This window comes from Theobroma cacao, chromosome 7 (genome assembly GCF_053813885.1).
Source record: "Theobroma cacao isolate CCN51 chromosome 7, ASM5381388v1, whole genome shotgun sequence".
NCBI classification, from domain to species: Eukaryota; Viridiplantae; Streptophyta; class Magnoliopsida; order Malvales; family Malvaceae; genus Theobroma; species Theobroma cacao.
Genome location: NC_142645.1, coordinates 9,901,704 through 9,925,715, shown reverse-complemented (window position 1 = coordinate 9,925,715; position 24,012 = coordinate 9,901,704). Strand labels below are relative to the sequence as shown.

Sequence of the window (24,012 nt, the reverse complement as noted above, 5' to 3'; positions counted from 1 at the left end):
AAGAATTAATTAACATGTAAAGAGATTGTCAGCATGTGGGGGCCGACCAAAGCAAATCTGCACAAAAAATTATGCACCCACTAAAATCAGAAGAGGGCATCCAAAAATCCAATCCTAACAATGATGGTTTAGCTGAGGTCTAATTTACGACTTGAAGAATCAATGCATGTAACTGCTAATCAACAACAATCTCCGGATCTTTATTGATATTATTAATGTAAATTTACTCGAATGATAAATTCGTTCTATCTTTTCACCATTATTAATGAATAACTCCGAATACAAAGATTGGCGCTGGGAAACGTGATAAATCATGGACAAGTAGTTTATAACACTAAATGTACGTTAGAGTACTCTAGCTGACTTTTGACCCTCAGTACCCTCAACGTAACACGATATAATCAAGATAGGACTAGACACAGAGAGGAGGGGGGCTAGTGGGGGCCCTTGTCGCGGGATTAGAACTTTAGTTAAGATCTGCACGACACTTAAGACTTGGGACAAAAACTCTAAGCAAGTCTAACTCAGAGTATTGTGATATAATCCAAAAGCAATATAAATAAAACTTGAAAAAATGATTTTGGGAAAAAATAATTGTATTATTCTTAAGAGAAACAAATATCTAAGATTTTAAGCAAATAATCTATGAATGCTAGAATGTTTGAATGTCTAACTACTAAGATAATTAACTCTATTGTCTACAACTAATGCCTAAAGGTCCTATTTATAATAAGGCTTTCCTAATATTAAAACATCTCTACTTCTTGTAGTTTTATACAATTAGAGTAGATAACAATAGATTTAAATGAAATAGGTGTCCTAAACCTATTAGAGCACACACTAGCCTAAAGTCCTAGTGCAAGTAAAATAAATAATTACACAAGAAATTCTAACCTGACACGAATTCCCTCATATGGTGTTGTATTCAACATTGGACTCTTTATGTAAACTTCCTATGTTGTTGGGCACACAGTTCGAGGAGACTAGGTAGTGTGACATGTTTGCGACCTAATGATTGTCAATGGGCCTCCAATCAATATTGGTCTAGGGTTGATTTCTAGCCTTAAGATGTGTGCAGCACTTGTTTGTGTTTTGCCCCAACTAGTCTTATAGGCTGTGCATGTCACGGTTCTGTAGACCTTGACATTCTCCCCCACTCGATCTAGGTAACGCCTTTGTTGCCTTGTGGCTTCCCTACACCATAAATCTTCAATGGGTTCCTCACGATAGTCGTGGGTGAGATTGAGGTAGCCCCACATTGGCTGTCTCTTAAAAACACCTTCAAGTTGAAGCGTGTTTTATCATGTGGATGTCTAGCTTGTTGCTGGCCTTTGACGTCCAAGTACACAGCTCTCCTGTGCATGGTATCTCTATTTACAAGAAACATAGGACATGAGGGGTTTAAGCTTGGCATTTGGGTCATCAATCCAATGCCAAAACTTTGTTGGTCAAATCGCATGGTTTGAAAGTTACAAGGTGTGGCTTCCTGGTACTTGTTAGCTGCATGTGCACCCTTTGTTCGAGACCTTTGACAACCTCTATCAATTGTCATTATTGCTACTGAATAGTTGTTAGAAATTTTGAAAATATGGTGCTTTGGAAAGCAAATATATTCTCATGCCTAATTTCATTAAATTTGTAATGAAAGTATATGTTAATAATAAGATGAAGAGTTTGTTTTAAGTAAGCATTCATTATCTAGTTATTAAGGTACCATGATTTTATTGAGATATTAAAATACATTTGTATGAAGAGTTACACATAGGAGACATGTTTTTAATTGAATCTAAAAATTATTCACAGCTATATAATAAAAGTTGATCACTTTATTGTGTAAAGGCTATAATGTCTAGATTACTTCCAACGAAATAAATGTGATTCACTTCAAGAAAATGATGAATCTCAAATCATCGAAATGGTTGACTTCGAGTAATAACACTATAACATAAACTGCAATCATGTCAAAATCAAATTTAAGTTTAACCGTTACTTAAATCTTGATCTCACATTTATGCATTTGCTTATAGTAGAACCGAAATCCTAATGGATAGTGGACTCGTATTTAATCTCCTTATAATCTTTGATTTACCATGAGCATGATCATCATAAAGCGTTGATCTATGCTTCGTATTTTGAGATTATAGTTGAGATGAACATATGAGAACATATATCCAAATAACAGAATTCATAGCATTAACATCACTTTTAGTGATTTCAGGAAGATTGGTGATTAATCTAGGTCTAATAGATTGATAAATTAGCTACTCATCATATCTATATACTCAAAAGATTAGATCTAGAGTGTTGAATTTCTAATTGGATGAAATTTGAGACTACAAGACAAAATTGACATAAAATGTAAAATGGTAATTTCATCTTTGTAATTGGATTGATGTATTTAATAGTTGTTAAAAATGTCTTTATTTTCCATCTAAGTTAATTTATATTTCTATCAAACATTGAACTTCTAGTATAACTGTTTTACAAACATTGTATTTGTCCCTCCAAACACGAAATCCTGGTTCCGCCATTGGATTGGACTCCTATGATATAACACCATTGTACTATAGTAACAAGCCACGATAAACTAGACTTCAATGCTAATTCTGCAATGATATATATATATTTGGTTGTTGATAATCAATTCCATACATTTTTGGATGTACAAGATTGACAACTATGAACAACTTACTTGTTCACACTAAGTAAGCAATGACATGAGTCATATGTTTTACAGTTGTCAATCTTTTACATTAAAAAATGTATAAAATTGATTATCGACCATCACATATATATATCACCGCAGAATTAGCATTAAAGTTTGGTTTATCTTGGCTTGTTACTATAGTACGACAATGTTATATCATAAGAGTCCAATCCAATGGCAAAGCTAGGATTTCATGTTTGGAGGGGCAACTACAATGTTTGTAAAACATTTATACTAGAAGTTCAATGTTTAAAAAAAATATAAAATACCTAGATGGAAAATAAAAACATATTTTTAACAACTATTACATGCTAAGATTGGAAATTTTTAATTGAGCTCGATGGTCTTTTATAGAGTTGAAGACATCTATCATTGAATCAATGTTAAAGTTTTGAAAGATTTCCTTTTCAATGAGAATGATCAACAAATTTATAAGAAAATCAACTGACATTCTACTACGAGTCTCATTCTTAATGAGTTTCATAATAAAAAATGCACTTTATAATGTTGCAGTGGAAACTAGAGAAATCAAGACAAGTCAGAATAATCTATCAATTAGGAAGTAATTTTTTTCCATTCTTATCTTCTTCAACACTTAACATAGCTCAAAAAGTGTAATACATTGTTCGAAGCCTGATTATCAATAATGTCAAGCTAAAATAGTTCCAATTGATAGCTTAGATGCATTTTATCATGCTCAGTAAAGTGATCAAGGTAATATTTATTTCTTAGGTTGCATAGACTTTCAACATCAAACGATTTGAAATCATTCTGAGGGTCCAAAACTGTACCAAAAGTGAGCAATTCCACCACATTTTCATTAAATTTGGAACCCAATTCTTGTAATAGTAAGTATTAAAATTATTTGTTGATTAATTATTGTTAGGCATCTCACCAAGCAAAAAATTATTGTAGAGGCAAACTTAAAAAATTACAAAAAAAAAAGTATGTTAGAAAAATTTTAAAATTTTTGTAAGGGCAAAATTATAAAATTTCAAAAAATAACGATAAATTATAAAAATTTTAAAATTGCGGGGGGTGTCACAATCGTGACATGTACAACTCACAAAATTGTTTGGGATAGCAGCACAAAAGCACCTCCAAAGGCCAAAAATCGACTTTGGGTCAAAATCGGTTGGGGGCCCATCGACAATAATTGGATGGCAAATATACCATGCCACCAAGTCTCGCAGGACTATGGACTCAGCGATATAAGTAGTTCGTATGAAGAGCCTGATATTGAATAGAGCACCGTATGAGGGAATTTGTGTAGGGTTAGTATCTCTTAACACCACAAATGCACATTGACAGCCCTCCATTAATGAAAAACTTCTCCCTCCCAATAGACTTGTCTAAAACCGGAGAAGAATTATATAACCCGTTAACGCGATATCTAAACCTTATACCAGATATATAGTATCTGTATGATGCACCAAACGCTAACATTGCTTTCCCAATGAAGTCAGATTGACACTTTCGAAAATCAAAACCCCGGAAACCAAGGTCACCATTTTTCTTTGACAAACACAGATCGTTCCAACAAAAAACCAATGTCTTCTTTTACGATCAGAACCTTCTCCCCATCAGAATTTGGCAATCAGCATATTAAGATATTGATAGAACCCACTGAGTTATGTGCAAAATGTAAATGTAAAGGAAGGTTTGATCAGTAAAAAACAAGCCCACACACCGGATCAAGCAAACGGCCACTAGGGTGCCAATTATCTGTACTACCCATAGCCCATATAGCACTGGATTAGAGTAATACATTACCCCATCAGCATAAGATGAGAGCAAAGGACTTATATGCAAAATTTGGCTGAAAATACATTAACCTAGTAACTAAACTACTCAAATAAATATCAGCTAAACATCAGTGATCCCCTTTTCTTTAGGGTAGCACCATGCAAGTGTGAAGGGTTGAAAATTAGAACATATAATTGGGTTTCTTTTTTTAAGGTGAATACCCTCTTGTTTCTTGAGCAACACTTATGAATCCTTTTAATATAAGGTCTCTCTTGAATATTTGACAATATACATTATTTTTTCTCAATACAATATAATAATCACGGGTTGCATATGTAGGGTAAGGTCCCACGCATTGATGTCGACCATTATTAAACTGAAAAATAGATAGAACTGTCCTCAATTTTTTTTCCTGCTATACTTTTTTCTTCCAGTCCATATGTCTTAGATTTGGGTTAGAGCTGTTATGTCGGTTCTCAAAGATATAATCATGAGATCATATATATAGTCAAAGTAGATGTAGAGCTTCACTAATAAGTAGATGTAGATAACTATTTTTTGCAATAAAAATTAACCTTTTTGACATTTTAGTCCCTGATTGTGATGGATACTCGATAGGCCTTGTCTTAATATCTTAATATCAGTGAAATTAATAAGAAAATAAAAAAATAAAGATAAAAAAAAAATTTCAAAGGAGTAAAACATGAGAAGTTAGCATTCAATATTTAAAAGTATTTCAAAAAAGGAAAAACAAAATTTAATTTAAAATGGCAATGGAAAGGAGCAATGACCTTTTAATCCCTCAAAAAATTTTCACCATTTTATATTAGATTTACCTAGGGCCAAAGTCATCCAGCTTTTTTTTTTTTTTACCTAGAACTATTATGTTAATATCTAACAGTGGTAGAAAAAATAACAATTACCAGCACTAAAATTAACGTTAATGAATAAAAATTTACCGATAATGTGACATCAAATTATAAAAAGAAGGTAAAATGAGACACAAAAGTAAGGGCAGACCAAGTTTTATTGGTAGCCCCAGTGATTCTCCTCTTGCACATGTCCTGGGAAGATAGATATGAAGTTTGGTTGGCATGGTCCTTTTGGGACACTAAAGCCTCTAGGGAAAAAGTTCCTTTTTGATATATCTATATATTTTCCCATATCAAGATCTGATTTGTATCTTGCTGATTCCCTGATTAGTTAGAATGTTTTTCCTATAAAGACCCTCTAAAGTTGAATAAAAGAAAGAATCATCAGGGAAAAAAAGCAAGAAAAGAAAAGCAAAAGGTTAATAATTAAAGACTTAAAGATTAAGGAGTACTATCTGATTCCCTGTAAAGGTTTCCAAGCTGGGTTGTAAAGATTTGAAGTGGATAGCATCTTCTCAGCTAACCTTAATTTCCCATGAGAGTAATTAATTAATTAAGGAGAATTAAGCTGGATCTTTTTCACATTTCTTCACCATCATTTAATAGCAGAAGCTAATAATCAACCACATTTACCAGATAGTCAAACATAAAAGTTCCATTGAGCTACAAGAGTTCCTTTTCCAGAGGAAACATTCAGTTGCTTAAACCAATCCAGTGGTAGCTAGCTACTCATAAATGCAGTTAGCATAACCTGCACAGACACCAAAACAACATTGATTTTAGCACATATTCGTATCACATGGCAAGATCACTGAATACAATAATAAAAGAAGTAAAGTTAAAGCAGAAAACAATGACAACATTCTAGATCCATCATTTAAGGCATTGGGTTTGCATGTTCCTGTTTTACACTGTCTGATGTATCAAATGGTTCAGTTTTGTAGATAACTTCAAGATTAATGATTCTTTACACTCTTTGGAGTTTCCTTGAGATCTCAGTTTTGAGTTCAAAACCACACAACTAGTTAATTTAATAAAGAAACTGAATCCATATTGCATTTTTCTAACTGACAAAGAAGGATTTGGATTGTCTCCACTTCATAGTTCATAGTATTCTTAATTTATACGGTCTCATAAATCATAACAAGTGACATTTAATAAAATAAGTGCAGTGCATTGGAAAGTATTATTAAGGAACATAAACAAAATCAATGTCCTTAGTCACAAATGGATTGTCATTCACTCAGTTATGATCATTCCATCTTATACTGAAATGTGACTTACTTGGATCAGTAATGACAACAAGACCAGAGCTTCTGAAATCACAATTCCACCTGTTTCTTCCCTTGGCTTGGTAGTAAAGATTCATGGCAATAGAAGCATGGTTCATCAGATTATCAGGAGTGAAGCAAGGACAACCCCTTTGCAGAACTCGGCAATCCACTTGAGAGCATGCATAGTTAATGTTTGCCAGAAGAGTGGCCTGGTCTGATGATGGCTTAGCCACACACCAAGATTTCTGCGCCATTTCCATTTAAAACATTTTACAATCAATAAGAAGGAAAAAGGCATTTGGTTTTTTAACCTTAATTTTGAGTTCACAAGGTCTAAGAACTTGATGTTACCTGGCCATTTACCATCATCAAAGTTCCTCCTAAAAAAGGATGAGAAGCAAAAGAAATTGGAAGGTAGTTAGAGTCATAAAACTAGCTATTCATATTCATGAAACCCAACCGAGATCTGGTCAAGTAAAACTAAATTGTAAAAGGTTAGAGCACAGTAAAGCAAAATCAAGGAACCAAATCAGTTAAAACCTGCTAAAACTGCAAAAAGTCTAGCCTTTCCTGTTAATTAGTCTACTTATTAGAAACCCAAGTCAGCTTAATACTGAAGCAAAAACATAAGCAACCATTAAAGTAGTAAAAACCCAGATGAAATTCAACTACATTCATGAAAACAGCGCAGGAAAAAGACCCAAAGCAAAGTGCAGAGAAGTGAAACTGTGAAAGTTGACAAAAGCCCAACCTTTTTAGTTGTACTTTGTGATGCATACTGAAACCTAGGAGAAGATTGCTAACTACCTGAAGTGAAGGACACAAGCAGGAGCAACAGAGAGAAAGCTGCTACTTTAGCCATTGAAAGCTGTACTTAAGAATAGGAAATGACTGTTGTGAACTGAAAGCTTAATGATGGAGTAATAGTTTGTGTTGTTTGATGAAAGCAAAGGAAGGCTGAGACTTTTTAATGTAGTGGAAAGAGCAAAGAGAAGAAAAGTCACTCTAACGGCTACATTGGGTGTAGAGCCGTTAGGATGGGGATAGGAATCTATTGGAGAAAATGTACAAAGGAAAGGACAGAAAATTGTGGGCCTACCTTTAAAGAAGTCTCTTTTCTTGTTTATCATTGTTTGTTTTCCTTGGTTTTGCTTTGCCATTTCATTGGTTCAGTCTTGAACATAGTTTTCTTGGTGGGATCTTTGATTATTGCACTTGTTGAGTAAAAGAAGGATGAACAATTGATCAACTAATTCTTACTATTATTGGGAGGAATATTAACCAGCTGATAAGTGATAACCTATTTTACCATGTGCAATGTATAAAAGGGTAAAAGATTATGCCATGTAATTCTTATTTTCACATCTTGTGAGCCTCTTTCAAGGTAAACTTTCAATATATATATAAGTAGTAAATGTTGAAGCATGATTCAAATGTTGATAATCCGAATTCCTCTTTTCACCGAAAGCTAAGTATGGCGGAATATTCGAGGCATTTGAATTTGGCAAGTTGATCCTGGATCCAGCACTTTTTCACTCTGAAAATGGCAATGCTGGACCAGGCGCTAGCTGTGTACGTTGGATTTGGCGTTAAGACACCTAAAACTGATGGATCTTGCATGGGCCATGGGGGTTGCCAGATTTGATGGACGTCAGGTTCTCTCCTCCGCCAGGCATCAATTTTGCAAAATTTGGCAGTTTGATACCCAAACTCAATGTCAATTCCATGGTGGCCAGCCAACGGAATGGGAAAAACAAGGATGTTAGAGATGGCGTGACTTGTGATCCTGTTTTACTTTATTCCATTAAATAAAATTAACATATATTATCATCGCGTTCGAGTAATAAAATAATTGTTCATTATAAATTCAAGAAGGATTCAAATAATGATTTTAAGATATCTACTACTTGAACTCAATTATAAATAATAATTTTTAAATTTATATATTAATTTTTTGTTTATAAATTTTTTATAATTGATGTAATATATTTTAAGATTCATTAATTGTTCTAAATATGATTTTCAATTTTAATTTATTTTTTATGAATTAATTTTAATTTGTTAATTTAATTTTTATTAATAGTATACATGAAACTTTATTTTAAATGATTTTAAATTAAGTGTCTTTGTTGAGCTTTTATAATTTTTTTAAAAAATTATGCAATTTTACCCTAAAAATATAAATTTTTGGAGTTTATTGTTAAAATACAATGAAAAGCTAGAAAACAAAATAATAGCCCCTAAGAATAGATATTGTTGTTGTGGTTTTATTGCTCAACTTAAGCTTTTCTTAACTATTTTTACTTTAATGTAAAATATTGATTTGAAATTTATTGTTTTTTTTTTAACAACAGAAATTTATTGTTTGATTAAATGAGGGGAACAAATCCCAATTACATCATTGAATAGTAATTCTCTAACTCTATTAGGGAGATTACAAAAGGGCAAAAAGTTCTCAAAAATATTGAATCCCTCATTGGTCATAGATTCTGTAACTTTATTACCCTATATGAATATATTCATTATTTGAATATCTTACTATTTCTGGATTAAACTATGGATAACTTGAATTAAATCAAAATTAGAATATAGGTGTCTCATCTCTGAAGATATCGCCTGAACTACCAATTTGTGCTATCCACTTGAAGTTTAATCTTTTGAAACCCTAAATCCCAAGCATTTTTAAGGCTACGGTATACACCTCAAAGTTTCGCACGATAGGCTGAACATTTCTTGACTCACATAATGTCATAGTTCTCGTGTGGACGTGAATCCCACATCATCGAGATAATGCTCATAGCGGGTAGAGCCACAAAGTCTGACATCAAAGAGAAACTCTTAGTGGGAGTAAGGGTGGATGTCATGGTCCTATAGAAGGGAGCCATGAAACCGACATTGGCTATATACTAAAGTGATAATGGGCATATAAGGGTTCACACCACCTTTAACCTATGAAGTACCTTTTGTGAGACAAAACCGTAAGGTCAACAGGACAAAATAGACAATACCTCACAAGAGTTGGTGTGGACCGTGACACATAGCATAACCACCTTTCCATTGTCCACTTGAATCTCTAAGAACACCTTTAGTTGCTGCTTGGTTTATGGAACTCCAATACGCTCCATCCTTATTTAAGGTAATCTAATCCGAGGGCCAAGACTTCCACATGGTTACTAGGTGTACATCCCCTATCTTCAAGTCCTTGAAATTCATCATGACAAATTACTGAAACCCAACTATAGATCAACATTAATTTTCTTTTTATATCGATAGATTGATTCTCAAATATAAATACATACATACATACATATATATATATATATATATATATATATATATATATATATATATATATATTCAATAAGAACGAAATTGTTACTCCAAAAATTATAGCCCAAGGAATTTTATTGTCATGCTTTTTTGAGTTATTCAAGTTAGACATCAACCAATCTGGCAGAGATAATCCATAAAATGAGTTAATAGACTCTGGTTGTAAAAGTCTTAGTCAAATCACATTCGCTGAAGGGCAATCTCGAAGGACATGAAGCACCGATTCTTCCTCCATATGGCATTTTCTGCATGATCCATCATGTGAAAGATGACGACAACAACGTTCTTTATTTGTAAGAACCCTCTTATGGAGGCATTGTACTAAGAACAACCATATTCTTTCTGGTTCATTCCACCTCTATGCTAGTTGCCATTTCCTAGAATTGTTACCCAAATTTTCTAGATTTTGTTTGCTCAAATACTAATATGTCGAGGCCACTAAAAGTTGTCCAGAAGCTAATATTGCTGTTGAAGATTTAATCTTTTCTCTATTTTAGAGTTTGTTGAATAATGAAGATTAGAAAAAGTTAAAGCTTGGAGGGAACCAATAGTATTATTAAGATTGAAGGTTTTAGTTAAATGATGTAGTTTTATTTCTTTTAAATCTAGTGTTTTCTAAAATGTTATCCTTTCTTTGTTTAAAGTTTAAGTGTAGAGTCATTCGACATTATGTCTTGCCGTTTTATCTTTGTATCGTCACTTTTTCTTTGCTTTGTGGTTGAGTCGTTGTTATTATAGTTGAAGCACAGAAATCAATAGCATTTGTTTCTATGCTTAAAGGAGATTAGTTGATTTCGCACAATAACCAAGGCTAGATTTAAGGATTTGAGTTTTATCTTTAGCAATATAAATACTATAATGAAATATGAGCGCTGTTGATCTTTTTCCTAAATTTTTGAATTTATTAGATCTCCTTTTTCCCTCTCACTTTTTCTGATCTTGTGTTCTTCTTTCTCTTAAATTTTCTTCTAAAAATCTCTTCATGGTATCAAAGCTGATTGTCTTAAGAGACTTGTAATACACTGTTATTTGATCTTATTATCTTCGATTTTATCATGGCTACAGTTGGATTCAGTGCAGCTTCACCACTTATGTTTACTGGTGTGAATTACCCTTTTTGGGTAGTGAAAATGAAGTCTTATCTCAAGGCTTTTGACTTATGGGACGTGGTAGAGTTAGGTGAGATGCTTGTTCAAAGACATGTTAATCCAACCATTGCTCAAATCAAATAACACTTGGAAGAAGTAGCAAAGAGGTACAAGGTTTTGATTAGTTTTCAGTCAACTGTGTTAGAGTCAATTTTTGGAAAGATTATGCTTTTGGAGGATCCTAAGCAAGTGTGGGATAGTATAAAAGAAGAATATTAAGGAAATGATAGAACCAAGGTTATGCAAATCATGAATTTATTTCAACAGTTCGAGGTGATGAAAATGAAGGAAGAAAAGAGTATCTAGGAGTATACAGACAAGTTATTAAAGTTGGTGAATCAGCTCAAGATGCTGGGACAAGAGGTCACTGATCAGAGGATGGTCAACAAGATTCTGGTGAGTTTGTTAGATAAATTTAAGTCAAAAGTAACTTCACTTGAAGACTCAAAAGATTTGACTAAAATTTCTATGAAGAATTAATTTATACTTTACTAGCTTTTGAGCAGAAAAAGGCTCTTAAGCATGAAGATTTTGTTGAGAATGCCTTGGTTGTTAAAACTAAAGGTTTAAAACTTAAGAGTAGTGGTTCCAAGAAGATTGAGTCGAGAGGAACTAAAACTACTAATGAGAAGCAAGAACAGTCAACTAGTAAATATCCTCTTTGCTTAAATTGCAGAAAAAGGAATCATACTAAAAGATGTTGCTGGTTTAGGCCATATGTCAAATTTAGGGCTTGTCAGCAATTAGGGCATGTTGAAAGAGTGTGTAAGAACAAGAAAAATGAACATGAGGCTTAGGTTGTAGTAGTTGAGTAGGAAGGTGAATGTGAAGAAGTTTTGTTAATGGCTAAGATGGGTAAGGGGTCTGGTAAAAACAGTGTTTGGTTGCTAAATAGTGCCTGCTTTCATCATCTTACGAGTGATCAGTTTTTGTTCACTGATCTCGATACTAGTTTTATTTCCAAAGTTAAATTGGAAATGGAAAATACATGAAAATTCTTGGTGTGGGGACTGTTGCAGTTGAAACAACATCTGGTATGAGATATGTTAGAAGTCTTCATTATGTGCCTGAAGTAGATCATAATCTGCTGAGTGTTGGACAATTGGCAGATAAGCATTATGCTTTATTGTTCAAAGACAAAGTTTGCACTGCATTAGATCTTTGTGGTGAAGAAATATTCACTATTCAAATGAAGAATAACTATTATCCAGTGAACTTGAAGGACGCTATGAATATGGCTTTGTATAGTGAGAAGGATGAGGCTGAGCTTTGGCACAGAAGGTTAGGACATGTGAACTATGGTTTCCTATCTTTGATGGCATCTGATCAGTTGGTGAATGGTTTACCAGGCATTGTTAAACCAGAAAGGTTGTGTGCAACTTGTTAATATGGAAAGTAGAGTAGGAAGGTATTTCTTAAGAAGAGCAGTTGGAAGGCATTTTAGAAGCTGGAGTTAGTCCACACTGACATAAGTGGATTTATGAAAGTTCTTTCACTTAGTGGAAGTAAGTCTTAGATATTGTTTCTTGATGATTTTACCAGATATTGCTGGGTTTATTTCTTGAAGCAGAAGTTTGATGCTTTGAAGACTTTCACTAAGTTCAAAGCATTAGTAGAGAACTTCTCAAGTCAACTATAAAGACTTTGAGAAGTGAAAATGGTACTGAATTTACTGCAACAGAATTTGAGAAATTCTTGATTGAACATGATGTGCAGCATCATATAATTGTCACTTACAATCCACAGCAAATGGTAAGCTTAAGAGAAAAAACAAAACCTAAGTTGAAATGGGAAAGTGTTTGCTTTTCCAGATGGGGTTGCCTAAGAAGTTTTGGGCAAAGGTAGTTAACACTGCCAACTATATTTAAAATAGAATTTATATTAAAGTGTTATCTCAAAAAACTCTTTTTGAACTATGGTTTGGATACAAACCTTTTGTTGCTCATCTGAGAGTGTTTGGATGTATTTCTTTTGCAAAAGTGCCTGATGAGAGGAGATCCAAATTTGATGCAAAGTCAAAGTTAACAATTCATATTGGTTATAGTGAGGTATCCAAGGGGTACAAACTGTATGATGTTGAATCTAATAGAGTGTTCATCAGCAAGGATGTTAATTTTGATGAAGGGTAAAGTTGGAGTTGGATTAAAAACAATATTGAACAGTGACTGATACAAGGAAAGATTCATTTCTAGCTGATGATGAAGTTGATTCAGATGATATTGAAGATGAAAGGCTTGCTGTGGAGGCACTAGGAGTTTGAGTGAGATCTATAATTGGTGTAATATGGCTATCTTAGAACCAGCACGCTGTACAAAAGCTGTAACTAATAAAAATTGGGTAGATGCCATGAACAATAAAATTAATATGATTCAGAAGAAGAATACTTGGATGCTTGTAGACAGGCTTAAAAGAAAAAATGTGATTGGTGTTAAGTGGATATTCAGAACAAAGCTGAATCTTGATGGATTAGTGAATAAATACAGAGAAAGACTTGTTGTTAAAGGATATGCTCAGGTTTATGGTAAAGATTATATGGAAACCTTTGCTTCTGTAGCTAGGCACGATACAATCAGAATGTTGACTGCCTTGTCTACTAAAGAAGGATGGTCAATTTACCACGTGGATGTTAAATCTGCATTCTTGAATGGCTACCTTTTAGAAGATATATTTATTGAGCAACCTAAGGGTTATGTGGAGGAAGGTTTTGAAGGGAAAGTCTGCAAATTAATTAAGACCTTGTATGGTCTTAAGTAAGCACCCCGTGCTTGGTATGAGAGAGTGGATGATCATTTAATAAGGCAAGGATTTTAGAATAGTGTTACTGAGTTAACTTTATATGTAAAATGTTTAAATGGCTCTATTGTTCTTATAATAGCTCTTTATGTTGATGATTTATTGTTTACTGGTTCTAATAGTAGTGTTTTGGAGGGGTTCAAGCAGCAAATGGTGAAGGAATTTGAGATGACTGATTTAGGGTTGATGACTTATTTCTTGGGGATGGAAGTAGTTTAGTTGAATGGAGAGATTGCTCTACATCAGTCTAAGTATGCAAAGGACCTGTTAAAAATTTTAACATATCCTTATGCAAGATAATTCCAACTCCTCTTGTTTCTGGTGTTAGTTTCAGTAAGAATGATGACTTAAATCCTGCAAATGGTTAAGTTTACAGAAGTATGATTGGTTCTCTTTTGTATTTGTCTTCTACCAGACCTGACATAATGTTTGCTACCAGTTTATTGTCTAGATTCATGTGGAATCCTTCAACTCTGCATTTGAAAGCTGCCAAGAGGATTTTCAGGTATATTAAAGGTACTGTTGGCTATGGTTTGAAGTTTCTAAAGGAAGAAAGTGGTGATTTAAAAGGTTTTAGTGATAGTGACTGGGCTGGATCGTTAGATGATTCGAAAAGTACTAAAGGATTTTGTTTTTCTTTTGGTAGTGTTATTTTTACCTAGAATTCTAAGAAGCAACAAGTAGTAGCTCAATTTTCAACCGAGGTTGAGTATGTAGCTACAACAGCTATTGCTAATCATGCTTTGTGGTTGAGAAAAGTATTGCAAGATTTAGGGTTTAAGCAAGAAAATGGCACTATGTTGTTTGTTGATAATATGTCTGCAATAACAATTGCTAAGAATCCAGTTCAGCATGGTAGAACTAAGCATATAAGATTTAAATATCATGCTTTAAGGGATGCTGTGAAGGAAAATGAAATTAATCTACAATATTGTCTTATTGGTGAACAAGATGCTGATATTTTCACGAAGAGTTTGAATCGTGAAAGGTTTGAGTATCTTAGATCATGCTTGGGAGTTTGTTAAATCAAAGATTAAAGGGGAGTGTTAAAGATTTATTCTTTTCTTTATTTTGGAGTTTGCTAAATAATGAAGATTAGAAGCAATTAAAGCTTGGAGGGAACCAACGGTATTATGAAGATTGAAGGTTTTAGTTAAACGATGTAGTTTATTTCTTTTAAAGCTTATGTTCTCTAAAACGCTATCGTTTCTTTGTTAAAGTTTAAGTGTAGAGTCATACAACATTATGTCTTGGCTTTTATCTTTGTACCGTTACTTTTTCTTTGCTTGGTGGTTGAGCCGTTGCTACCATTACTGAAGCACAGAAATCAATGGCATTTATTTCTGTGCTAAGAAGTGATTAGTTGATTCTGCACAGTAGCCTAGGCTAGAGCTAAGGATTTTAGTTTTATCTTTAGCAATATAAATACTATAATGAAATATTAGCTCTATTGATCTAATAATATTTTTAAATTTTAATTAAGTATTTATAAGATTTGAGTGCTCTATCAATTAATAAAGTAGGAGATAAAATACTTAAAAAAATAACAAGTACCTTATCCATTAACATCTTAGAAAATCAAGCTTAAGCCCACCTTCAAAGAGAAATAAAAAATAGTAAAAGAAAAACGAAAATACTAAATGAGAAGAATCATTATCTACTAGACAAATGAAATAAATATTGTAAAGTTATAATTAATCATAACTATGTCATTTTGAGATGATGGTTGGACTCTTAATATTGGTCTTTAAAATTCAGACAACATAACATGAAGAAATACCAATATAACATTGATTTAAAATTCTAAATATCATTTAGAAATGGAATGGACCTTTTATTTATAAAAATTCTTTCATTTAAAAGATATGTAATTTTAATTAAAAATATAAATACTTAACAATTGATGTCAGAATTTACTTTAACTTTTTATTAATTTGAAAACTTTATATTTTTTTTAATTAAAAATGTGAGTTTGCGATGTAACAATTCCTTGATCATTGTTAAAAAAAAGGAAAAGATATATTTTTTTATAAAAATTTTGAGTTATGAAATAAGAGTTAATTATTTTTCATTTAATAAATATTTTCTGTGTATCTTAGGATTCGAGGTTAACAATCTTCCACGTGTAATTTCGATGTAAAATCTCAATCCATAACGTTTACAATTCTCTTGAGAAAAAAAAAAATTGACTAAGTGGTTTTTTTTTTTTTTTTACCTAGAAATAAGTGACAAGTTAGGACAACTAAACAAATTATCAAAGCGTAAAGACAAACAGCTCCAACAGACTTTTAACTGTAAACTTCTGTTTCCTTGAACATTTCCCCTCATAAGGTCCTGGAAGTGGAGGTTTGAACTTTCAAAATAACACAAAAACTGGAAAGATGGGTGGACTGGGATCCATTTCAATACCAATGTGCATTCCTTCTCAACTTCTGAACCCCAATCGAAGAGGCAACTTTCCCGGAAAACTTTCACACCCATGTCTTTTATTTCACAAATCTCACTCTCTGTCTCTTTCATCTCATTTCTCTCCTCAGAACAACAAAGTAACTGAAACCCATTTCACTTTGAAAGCTTCTGCTTCATCTTCTTCAGGTAAATTGTCTGCATGTTTTTTCTTGTCAGCCTGTTTATTAAACTGAATGAGAAAAGTTTTCAATTTTTCTTATTGAAACCTGGAGTTGGAGGGTTTTTTTTTTTTTTTTGCCTTTTATGTGCATTCAAATTGCTTTGTTGGGAATCATTATAAGAACAATGTGGAGCTTGATATGTTTTTTTTTTATGAGAGTAAAGTAGATTTTGATGCTGAATTTTTTGCTAATTGATATTTTTGATAACCCCTGGCTTGTTTTTTCAATTTTTAGTTTAATATATTGGTTAGGTAGGCTCTAATTTTTGAATTTTTGCCGGCATGTTATATCTCCTTGGTATTGAGGATAATTTCATTTGCATAGTGGCCATAGGTATCTGGGATGAAACCAATGATGTTAAGAAAATTAATATCAGTCGATTTTGTTTAGTTGAAGAATGAAGATTCTGACACAATTTTGGAAAATTTGGTAAGCTACAAGGAATTAATTAATAAGACTGGCTATTCCTCATAAGCAAATTATCATGGCCTTTGATTTCAGCATAAATGAACAATTAGGAAATCTTAACTTCTTGGCAGAAAGAGATGCTGGACAATTTGATAATTTTCGGCTATATTGTGCATGCTGGCCCCAACGAATTCCAAAACATAAAAGGAAATAATCATCCATAATGTAGATAAGAACTGTCGAAAATTGGCATTTGATTGACAAAATGAAAAATTTTCATAATCATGAATTGAAGTCCCGTGTTTATCAGTGGTACTCCTGATAAGTTCAAACATTCTTTAATTGCTTAAGCTTTCATTAATATGTAATTATTTTCTGGCTGATAGAATTTAAGTATATTCCATAAGCTAATTAATGGCTACAATGAAATGATTATAGATTAAGGTGTAGTTGTATCGTGTACAAAAGGTGAAATTCTGCATTTTTCTTGTAATTAACAAATTAGGGAATGTTGAAGTTTTCTAGCTATATTCTTCTTTGAGATGAGATGTTCACTTTCATAATCCAATAGCACCTTGGTCATACTGGATATGTCTTGAGGAAGATGCTTAAAATTTTTGCTCTAAAGGTTAAGTGGGACGACTGCCATATTTGCTTGATATGGAGAAGATTGATGCAAAATGATAATAAAGCAACATAAGCAATATTGAAGATTTCATTCTTTTAAACAGGCTAAATTCTATGTAGGTGGTATATTTTAGCCGTGATGCAAGGGTGGCTATATATGAATTATCCTTTTTTATTCTAATATTGGAATTTGTTGATATGCTAGTTTTATAAACTGTAATGGCTGATTTCTCCATGTTTCCGAGAATATGACATAGCTGGAAGTATGTGAAAACAGTTCAGCATGTACCATTGCATTTATTTCCTTAAAAGTAAGATCCTAAGATCGTTTCTCCTTTTATCTATGTGCAGTAGGAGCTGCAGATTACACTGAGGAACCTGCAACCAAAGTTAAATTTCAGACATCCTTAAGTTTGCCTGGTTGCTCAAGTTCATTGTCTTTGCTTGGAACAGGTCAGTTGCTAAAGTAACAGAGGCCAGAATATCTATGAGCAGTACTAGTCATACAAACATTGTACGATTAAGAAAACTAAAGGAGAACCAAACAAGTTAGGGCTTCTACATATCTTTCATTTTGACACTTATAATCATCATTAGTAATTATTATCATGTAGCTTTCATCAGTATACCCTTTAAAGTTCTGGGCTACCTGGAGGACATGCACTATTGAAATTGGAGAGAAACATTGCATGAAATTCTGGGTAGTTAGGATATTGATACTCTTTCCTCTGACAGGAGAAGCTTTATGGTATCTGCTTCAGTAATTTAGATATTGAAAAAAGAAAGTTTTTCTTTGACTCTCTCAACTATGTGGAATGGCTGGGAAGATTTTTGTCAGAAGTTATTACTTGGAAATAGCAGTTAACACACTCGTTTTTGTAAAGTTGTGAATTACTTATTGATTATGGTGTACTATGATAGTGATGCATGCGATTTCTAATAATGGCCTTTGAATAATTCTGCAGTTGTACAAACAAAACAATATATCTTTCTAATAATGGCCTTTAAGTATTACTCAGTTGAGTGCTATTAGTATCCCTTTTAATGCAATGCTTTATACAACTGTCACTTTAGCTTCCTCATGATCCCAGGGTACAGGGAGAAAGTTTTTGCAATCATTGGTGTTAAGGTTTATGCAGCGGGGCTATATGTCAATCAATCCATCTTAAGTAAATTGGATGCCTGGAAGGGATGGTTGGCTTCACAGATTCAAGATGATTTGTCCTTGTTTAAGTCAATCTTTGAGGGTAATAATGATATATTATTCTATGTCATTAATTCATAGATAGTTATGGAAAGAGGAAAGAGTCAATTTTAAGGTTGCTAATTAATTTTTTTAAGTGCAGTTCCTCTGGAGAAATCATTACAGATTGTCCTGGTGAGAGATGTTGATGGTAAAACTTTCTGGGATGCTTTGGATGAAGCCATCTCCCCTAGAATTAAGGCACCAACTCCAGTTGATCAATCTGCTCTCTCCACATTTCGTAGTATTTTCCAAGGACGACCTCTTAACAAAGGAACTTTCATCTTTTTGACTTGGCCGGATCCATCGAAAATGCTTGTGAGTGTGACTTAAAATGTTAAACTTTCTTTCTTCACGTTGTTAAGGAGTAAAGCATTTTAGCCATGATGTTTATCAACGACTGTCTGGTTTCTCCTCTTTTATCACTCACCATTTTTGTCTTTCAGGTTGCTGTCTCATCAGATGGAATGCCCGCTAGCACTGATGCTACAATTGAGTCAGCAAATGTAGCTTCAGCCCTTTTTGATGTATTTTTTGGAGATGCTCCAGTTTCTCCTTCATTGAAAACCTCAGTTGCCAATGGGCTGGCCTCCATTCTCAAGTAAATACAATTGAGATAGTTTTCACAAGTTTTCATTTCATTTAGACTGTTAGCGCCGCTCACTTGTTGTATGTACCTTTAACTGAACAAAGTCAATGTAAAATCTTGTTGCAACCATGTATGCACATATAAATCTAGGCTCCTTTGCATATATTTCATACTTTGGCATGAGTCTCCAATTTCAAACCATTTTGGCTACATAACATGGGCAAAGCCACAGCCCTCATTGTTGCTAGAAGACTGTCTCCGATATCCAGAAACAGGAACAATAAGACTGCTGCTTCATTAAAGATAAAGGACCTTGATACAATCCTCATAATCTAGGCAACTCACCAGGAGCAGTCACCCATATCTTAAGAACTAAAATTCTCATGAAACGAGCAGACTCTCTTGTGGCAGAGTGGCCATGAGAGGCCAAATCGTTCATAATTCATTTTGGTTCTGCTCTCTGATAAAACATTCGAACAAACTGAACCTTCTAGATTCCCTGCCATGCCAAAACTTTGGCAACTTATATCTTATCATGTTTTCATTCCGGTAACCCATATAGCAACATCGATAACAAATTTGGTCATGTCAAATTTGATATATAATCATTGCATTTCTTCCAGGGAAAGTTGATTCTTTCTCTCTCTCTTCTTACCCAAATTTTTGGGACAAGCTCTTGACTGAGACTTGGTTAAGGCTAGAGCTGCATCAGAGCTTGTTTAACTCCCACCAAACTTAAGAACAACAAGAAGTTGTTTACTATTATTCAACCAAAAAGAGGGAAAAGAGGATAAAAATGTTGTATGTACAGGAGTTTTTGGATGGCTACAGAATGTGAGGTTAACAATCATTAACAGCTTTCTCTGACTTTATCTGCTCTAGCATCTTAACAACCTCAGCCATTGTAGGCCTCATGGAGGGATCTGTTTCAAGGCACATTAATGCTACATTGAAAGTATTGTTAATCTCATCCACAGGACAAGAACCTAAGCTACTGTCAAGCACATATTCTTCCCTCCTTTCTTCAACAACTCCCTTTACCTGTTCAAGATGGTAATGAAACAGAACATCAAAAACTCTTACAACTATTTATAATGAATCTTTAGCCAACATGTACTTGACAGTCGACACAGAAGAAAATGCCTCTGATGACTAGCATACATATAAAATAACAAGAATTTTATGAACTCTTTTTAACCAATGACTGGAAGAGATGATTTCACCAGTTTATTGGACATTTAAATGGAGGTAGGCATTATCAAGTAATGGACAATTATGTCAAACTAAATGTTCATGATATTGGAGAACTTACCCATGTAACAAGTTTTGTTCCCTCCTCCAGAAACGCTTCATCTGTTGGCTTTTTTCCTGTTAAAAGCTCTAGTAAAACAACTCCAAAGCTGTAAACATCGCCCTTTGCTGTTGCTCTTCCTGTATCAAAATATTCTGCAGAAGAACAAAGTTTAGTTGTTAAACAGTCAAAAACTAGATGAAAAGAATGACTGTAATTTTGTTTGTCGTACCTGGGGCTAAATATCCAAAGGTTCCAGCCACAAATGTTGAAACATGAGTCTTGTCTGGCTCCATCAATGTGGCAAGTCCGAAATCTGAGACTCGAGCGTCCATGTTCTGATCCAGTAATATATTGCTTGACTTGATATCTCTGTGGATTATATGGGGGATACAATCATGGTGAAGGTATGCTATTCCTCTTGCAGCACCTAATGCTATTTTATATCTTGTTGGCCAATCCAAAACCTTACTGTCCATTGATCTCCCTGCATCACAGATTAATCTATCAGCAACTTTTGATCTTGTGCTTCGGGCATCAAGTCTGATCTTTTAACTTCCAACAAAATCCAATTTTCTGGAATTTTGATAGTTTTGAAATTTTGCCTCCTTTTCTTTAAAAAAATAAGAAAAATTATAGACCCTCTTAACTTTGACAATTATGGATGCTGAAAACTTGAAGATAAACCTAATATTTGAAGGAAAAATGTGCATACCACGCAGAAAAGCATCCAAACTTCCATTAGGCATTAGCTCATATATCAGAAGATTGTAGTGAGGGGCGCTGTAGTATCCGTAAAGAGTTACAATGTTGCGGTGCTTGATATCCCCCATTGCCTCCAATTCTCTCTCAAATCCTTTATCTCTATCTTCAGTTCCTCTATTTAGCCTTTTCACAGCAAAGGCCATGGTATCATTTACCATTAATTTGTAAACTGTACCATACCCTCCAGCACCAATGATGTCTTTGTTGCTTAACTTCAATGTCTTCTTTAACAATACATCAGATGAGACAGACTGCAACACTGGAGACCTAAACATCACCATCTTCCCTCCTGCATTCATGCATATGCCAGAAGCTACCAAGTTAGAAAAAGCATCATTTTTACCTTCATCAGAAGTCAAATTATAGGAAAAAAAAGTCAATCATTTAGAAGGTTCAATACCTGAGAAACCTTCCTCATAAATCATCGTCTTTCTTTTCCATCGCTTATAAAGGAGAATCCAAAGAATGATCTTCGATATAATAAAGGCAATGCAGCATATGGCGATGTAAAATGCTATGCCCAGATCATTTGCCATTTATTTCTGCAAAGCAAGGTGGGAATTAACCAACTTGAAAATTGTTTGGATTAGCATCATGCAAGTAACAGTCACTTCTCTTGAGATGCCAATCATCTAAACAGAATAGAAATTTTATCAGCAGAATCAGGGAAAAAACAACAAATAGCTACCATTGACACATTTCTTAAAGCACACACTACTGTTGGAAGTTGTAACCTTAATTTTTGAAACCCACCATAGATAGTAACCAAGGTGCATTAAGAAGATAAAATGACTTTCAGACTAAAAATCCCAGTTCAACCATCCAAATACATCTTCACCAGCAACATCTCCCAATTATTAGGAGCTAGCTGGCTACCAAACTTTCAAATCAACTCTTACACAGTAACTTTGAATTATTGTGTTCAAGACTCTCTCTCTCACCTATCTTTTCAAACATAAGAAAGAAGCAAGAAGACAGCAAATTTGGAACATGGCAATGAAAAATCCAATGGAGCTCTGACCCTAGCACAAAGAATCAACAAACCAAGCTCTAGCTATAAATCATTTATTAAACTAAGCAAAATAAAAGTGAAATGTGATGATACAAAGATGGAAAATGTGAACTAACACTAACTTGCCAGTTGCCAGGAAGACTCCTGATAAGTAAAGAAGTAGAAATCTTGGAGCTTAGAAGCTTGAACAATCTTCTAAATAGAATACCAGTTGGACCCGGAAATGAAAGTAAAACAGACAACCAAAAAGTGAACAGGGAACAGCTAGCTTGAAGACAGTGTTCATTTATTCGTTCAACATTTTCACACAGGTTAGCATACATCTGAGAAACGACCAAACTCACTTTATGTCTGTATGCTTTCTTTGACATTTTAAGTTTCGGCGCATGCCAACTCCACCTTCGGGTGGAACTGAGGCTATTTCCTCGTGAATATTGAGGGGCCACGTCATATGCATATGTGGCGGTCGGTGTCATTACGATGACACGTGTCTAAACCATTTATGATTCACGGGTAAAGATTGTCGCCTACTACTGTTACTTTAGTCATTGAGCCTTTCCTCCGGGGCATCCCTTTGTACGAAATTCAGGAGTGATTAAAATCAAATCCGAACAATTATTCATTTAAATTAAATATGATTTAAGTAAAATAGTTCTGTCTAATTGATTTATTGAGTTGTTTGATCAAAATATTTGACCCAATTAGGTTTTTAGTTGGTTTTTGATTTTAAAATTTTAGATCAATTTATCTAAAAATTAAAGTAATTTATATATATATTACATATATATTAATATATAAAAAATATTTTATATATATATTATGAAAAATTAATAATATTCTTAAAATATATTAATTTATTATATGTATGTGGACAAATTATAATCATAGTAATTTAATATTAGTTATAAATATTTATTTATTTATAGATCTGTATTAATGTGAAGTTATAAATTATATATTTAAATGATATAATTTATATGTTAATATTATAATTTATGATAGTAAATATCTTACATATTAATATATTATAATTATTATGCCTTAATAATATCGTAATGTAAAATGTTATGAATATGTATAAATTGTATAAATATATTATATATATTTACTTTATACATAAATATTACTATAACTTATAATAAATTTTATTTATATGATTACACTTAATAACTTTATTAATTATCACCTTAGTTTTTATAACATATTGTTTATAATTAGTTATTATTTATATAAATTTTAATATAAAATATCATAATATATAAACTGTGTCATTAATTATATATATATATAATAAAGTAATATATTATATATACATATATTTAATTTATATATAATCATTACTACAACTTATAATAGATTTTATTTATACGATTACATTTAATAATTTTGTTAGTTATCACTTTAGTTTTTATAACATATTATTTATAATTAGTTATTATTTATACAAATTTTGATATAAAAATTAAAACATTATAATCTATAAGTTGTGTTATTAATTTCATATGTATATAATAAAATAATATATTATGTACACATATATTTAATTTATACATAAGTATTATTATGATTTATAATAA

General features: G+C 32.9%; 3 protein-coding genes across 4 annotated transcripts; 1 reads left to right on the top strand and 2 right to left on the bottom strand.

Moving 5' to 3' along the window:
• Positions 1–5,878: 5,878 nt before the first annotated feature.
• LOC18594462 (Carbohydrate-binding X8 domain superfamily protein) lies at positions 5,879–7,564 on the bottom strand. The gene is made up of 4 exons (XM_018124923.2): positions 7,407–7,564; positions 6,951–6,979; positions 6,610–6,844; positions 5,879–6,076 (listed from the first exon to the last, which is right to left on the bottom strand). Exons 1-4 carry the CDS (start codon positions 7,459–7,461, stop codon positions 6,051–6,053), a joined length of 345 nt encoding a protein of 114 aa, XP_017980412.1. The 5' UTR covers positions 7,462–7,564; the 3' UTR covers positions 5,879–6,050.
• An 8,586-nt stretch (positions 7,565–16,150) lies between these two features.
• FAP3 (Chalcone-flavanone isomerase family protein) lies at positions 16,151–19,496 on the top strand. Its single transcript, XM_007022023.3, has 5 exons — positions 16,151–16,465; positions 17,887–17,988; positions 18,627–18,782; positions 18,882–19,096; positions 19,225–19,496. Exons 1-5 carry the CDS (start codon positions 16,252–16,254, stop codon positions 19,381–19,383), a joined length of 846 nt encoding a protein of 281 aa, XP_007022085.3. The 5' UTR covers positions 16,151–16,251; the 3' UTR covers positions 19,384–19,496.
• Positions 19,497–20,102: 606 nt separating this feature from the next.
• LOC18594459 (Protein kinase superfamily protein) lies at positions 20,103–22,481 on the bottom strand. 2 transcript variants are annotated; one of them, XM_088807931.1, is made up of 6 exons: positions 22,365–22,481; positions 21,824–21,965; positions 21,374–21,736; positions 20,891–21,145; positions 20,680–20,813; positions 20,103–20,408 (listed from the first exon to the last, which is right to left on the bottom strand). In XM_088807931.1, exons 2-6 carry the CDS (start codon positions 21,957–21,959, stop codon positions 20,208–20,210), a joined length of 1,089 nt encoding a protein of 362 aa, XP_088664057.1. In that variant the 5' UTR covers positions 21,960–21,965; positions 22,365–22,481; the 3' UTR covers positions 20,103–20,207. The 2 variants fall into 2 exon arrangements, with proteins under 2 accessions (XP_088664057.1, XP_017980379.2); XM_018124890.2 differs by having other exon boundaries at positions 21,374–21,712; positions 22,365–22,475.
• Between the last annotated feature and the right edge of the window lie 1,531 nt (positions 22,482–24,012).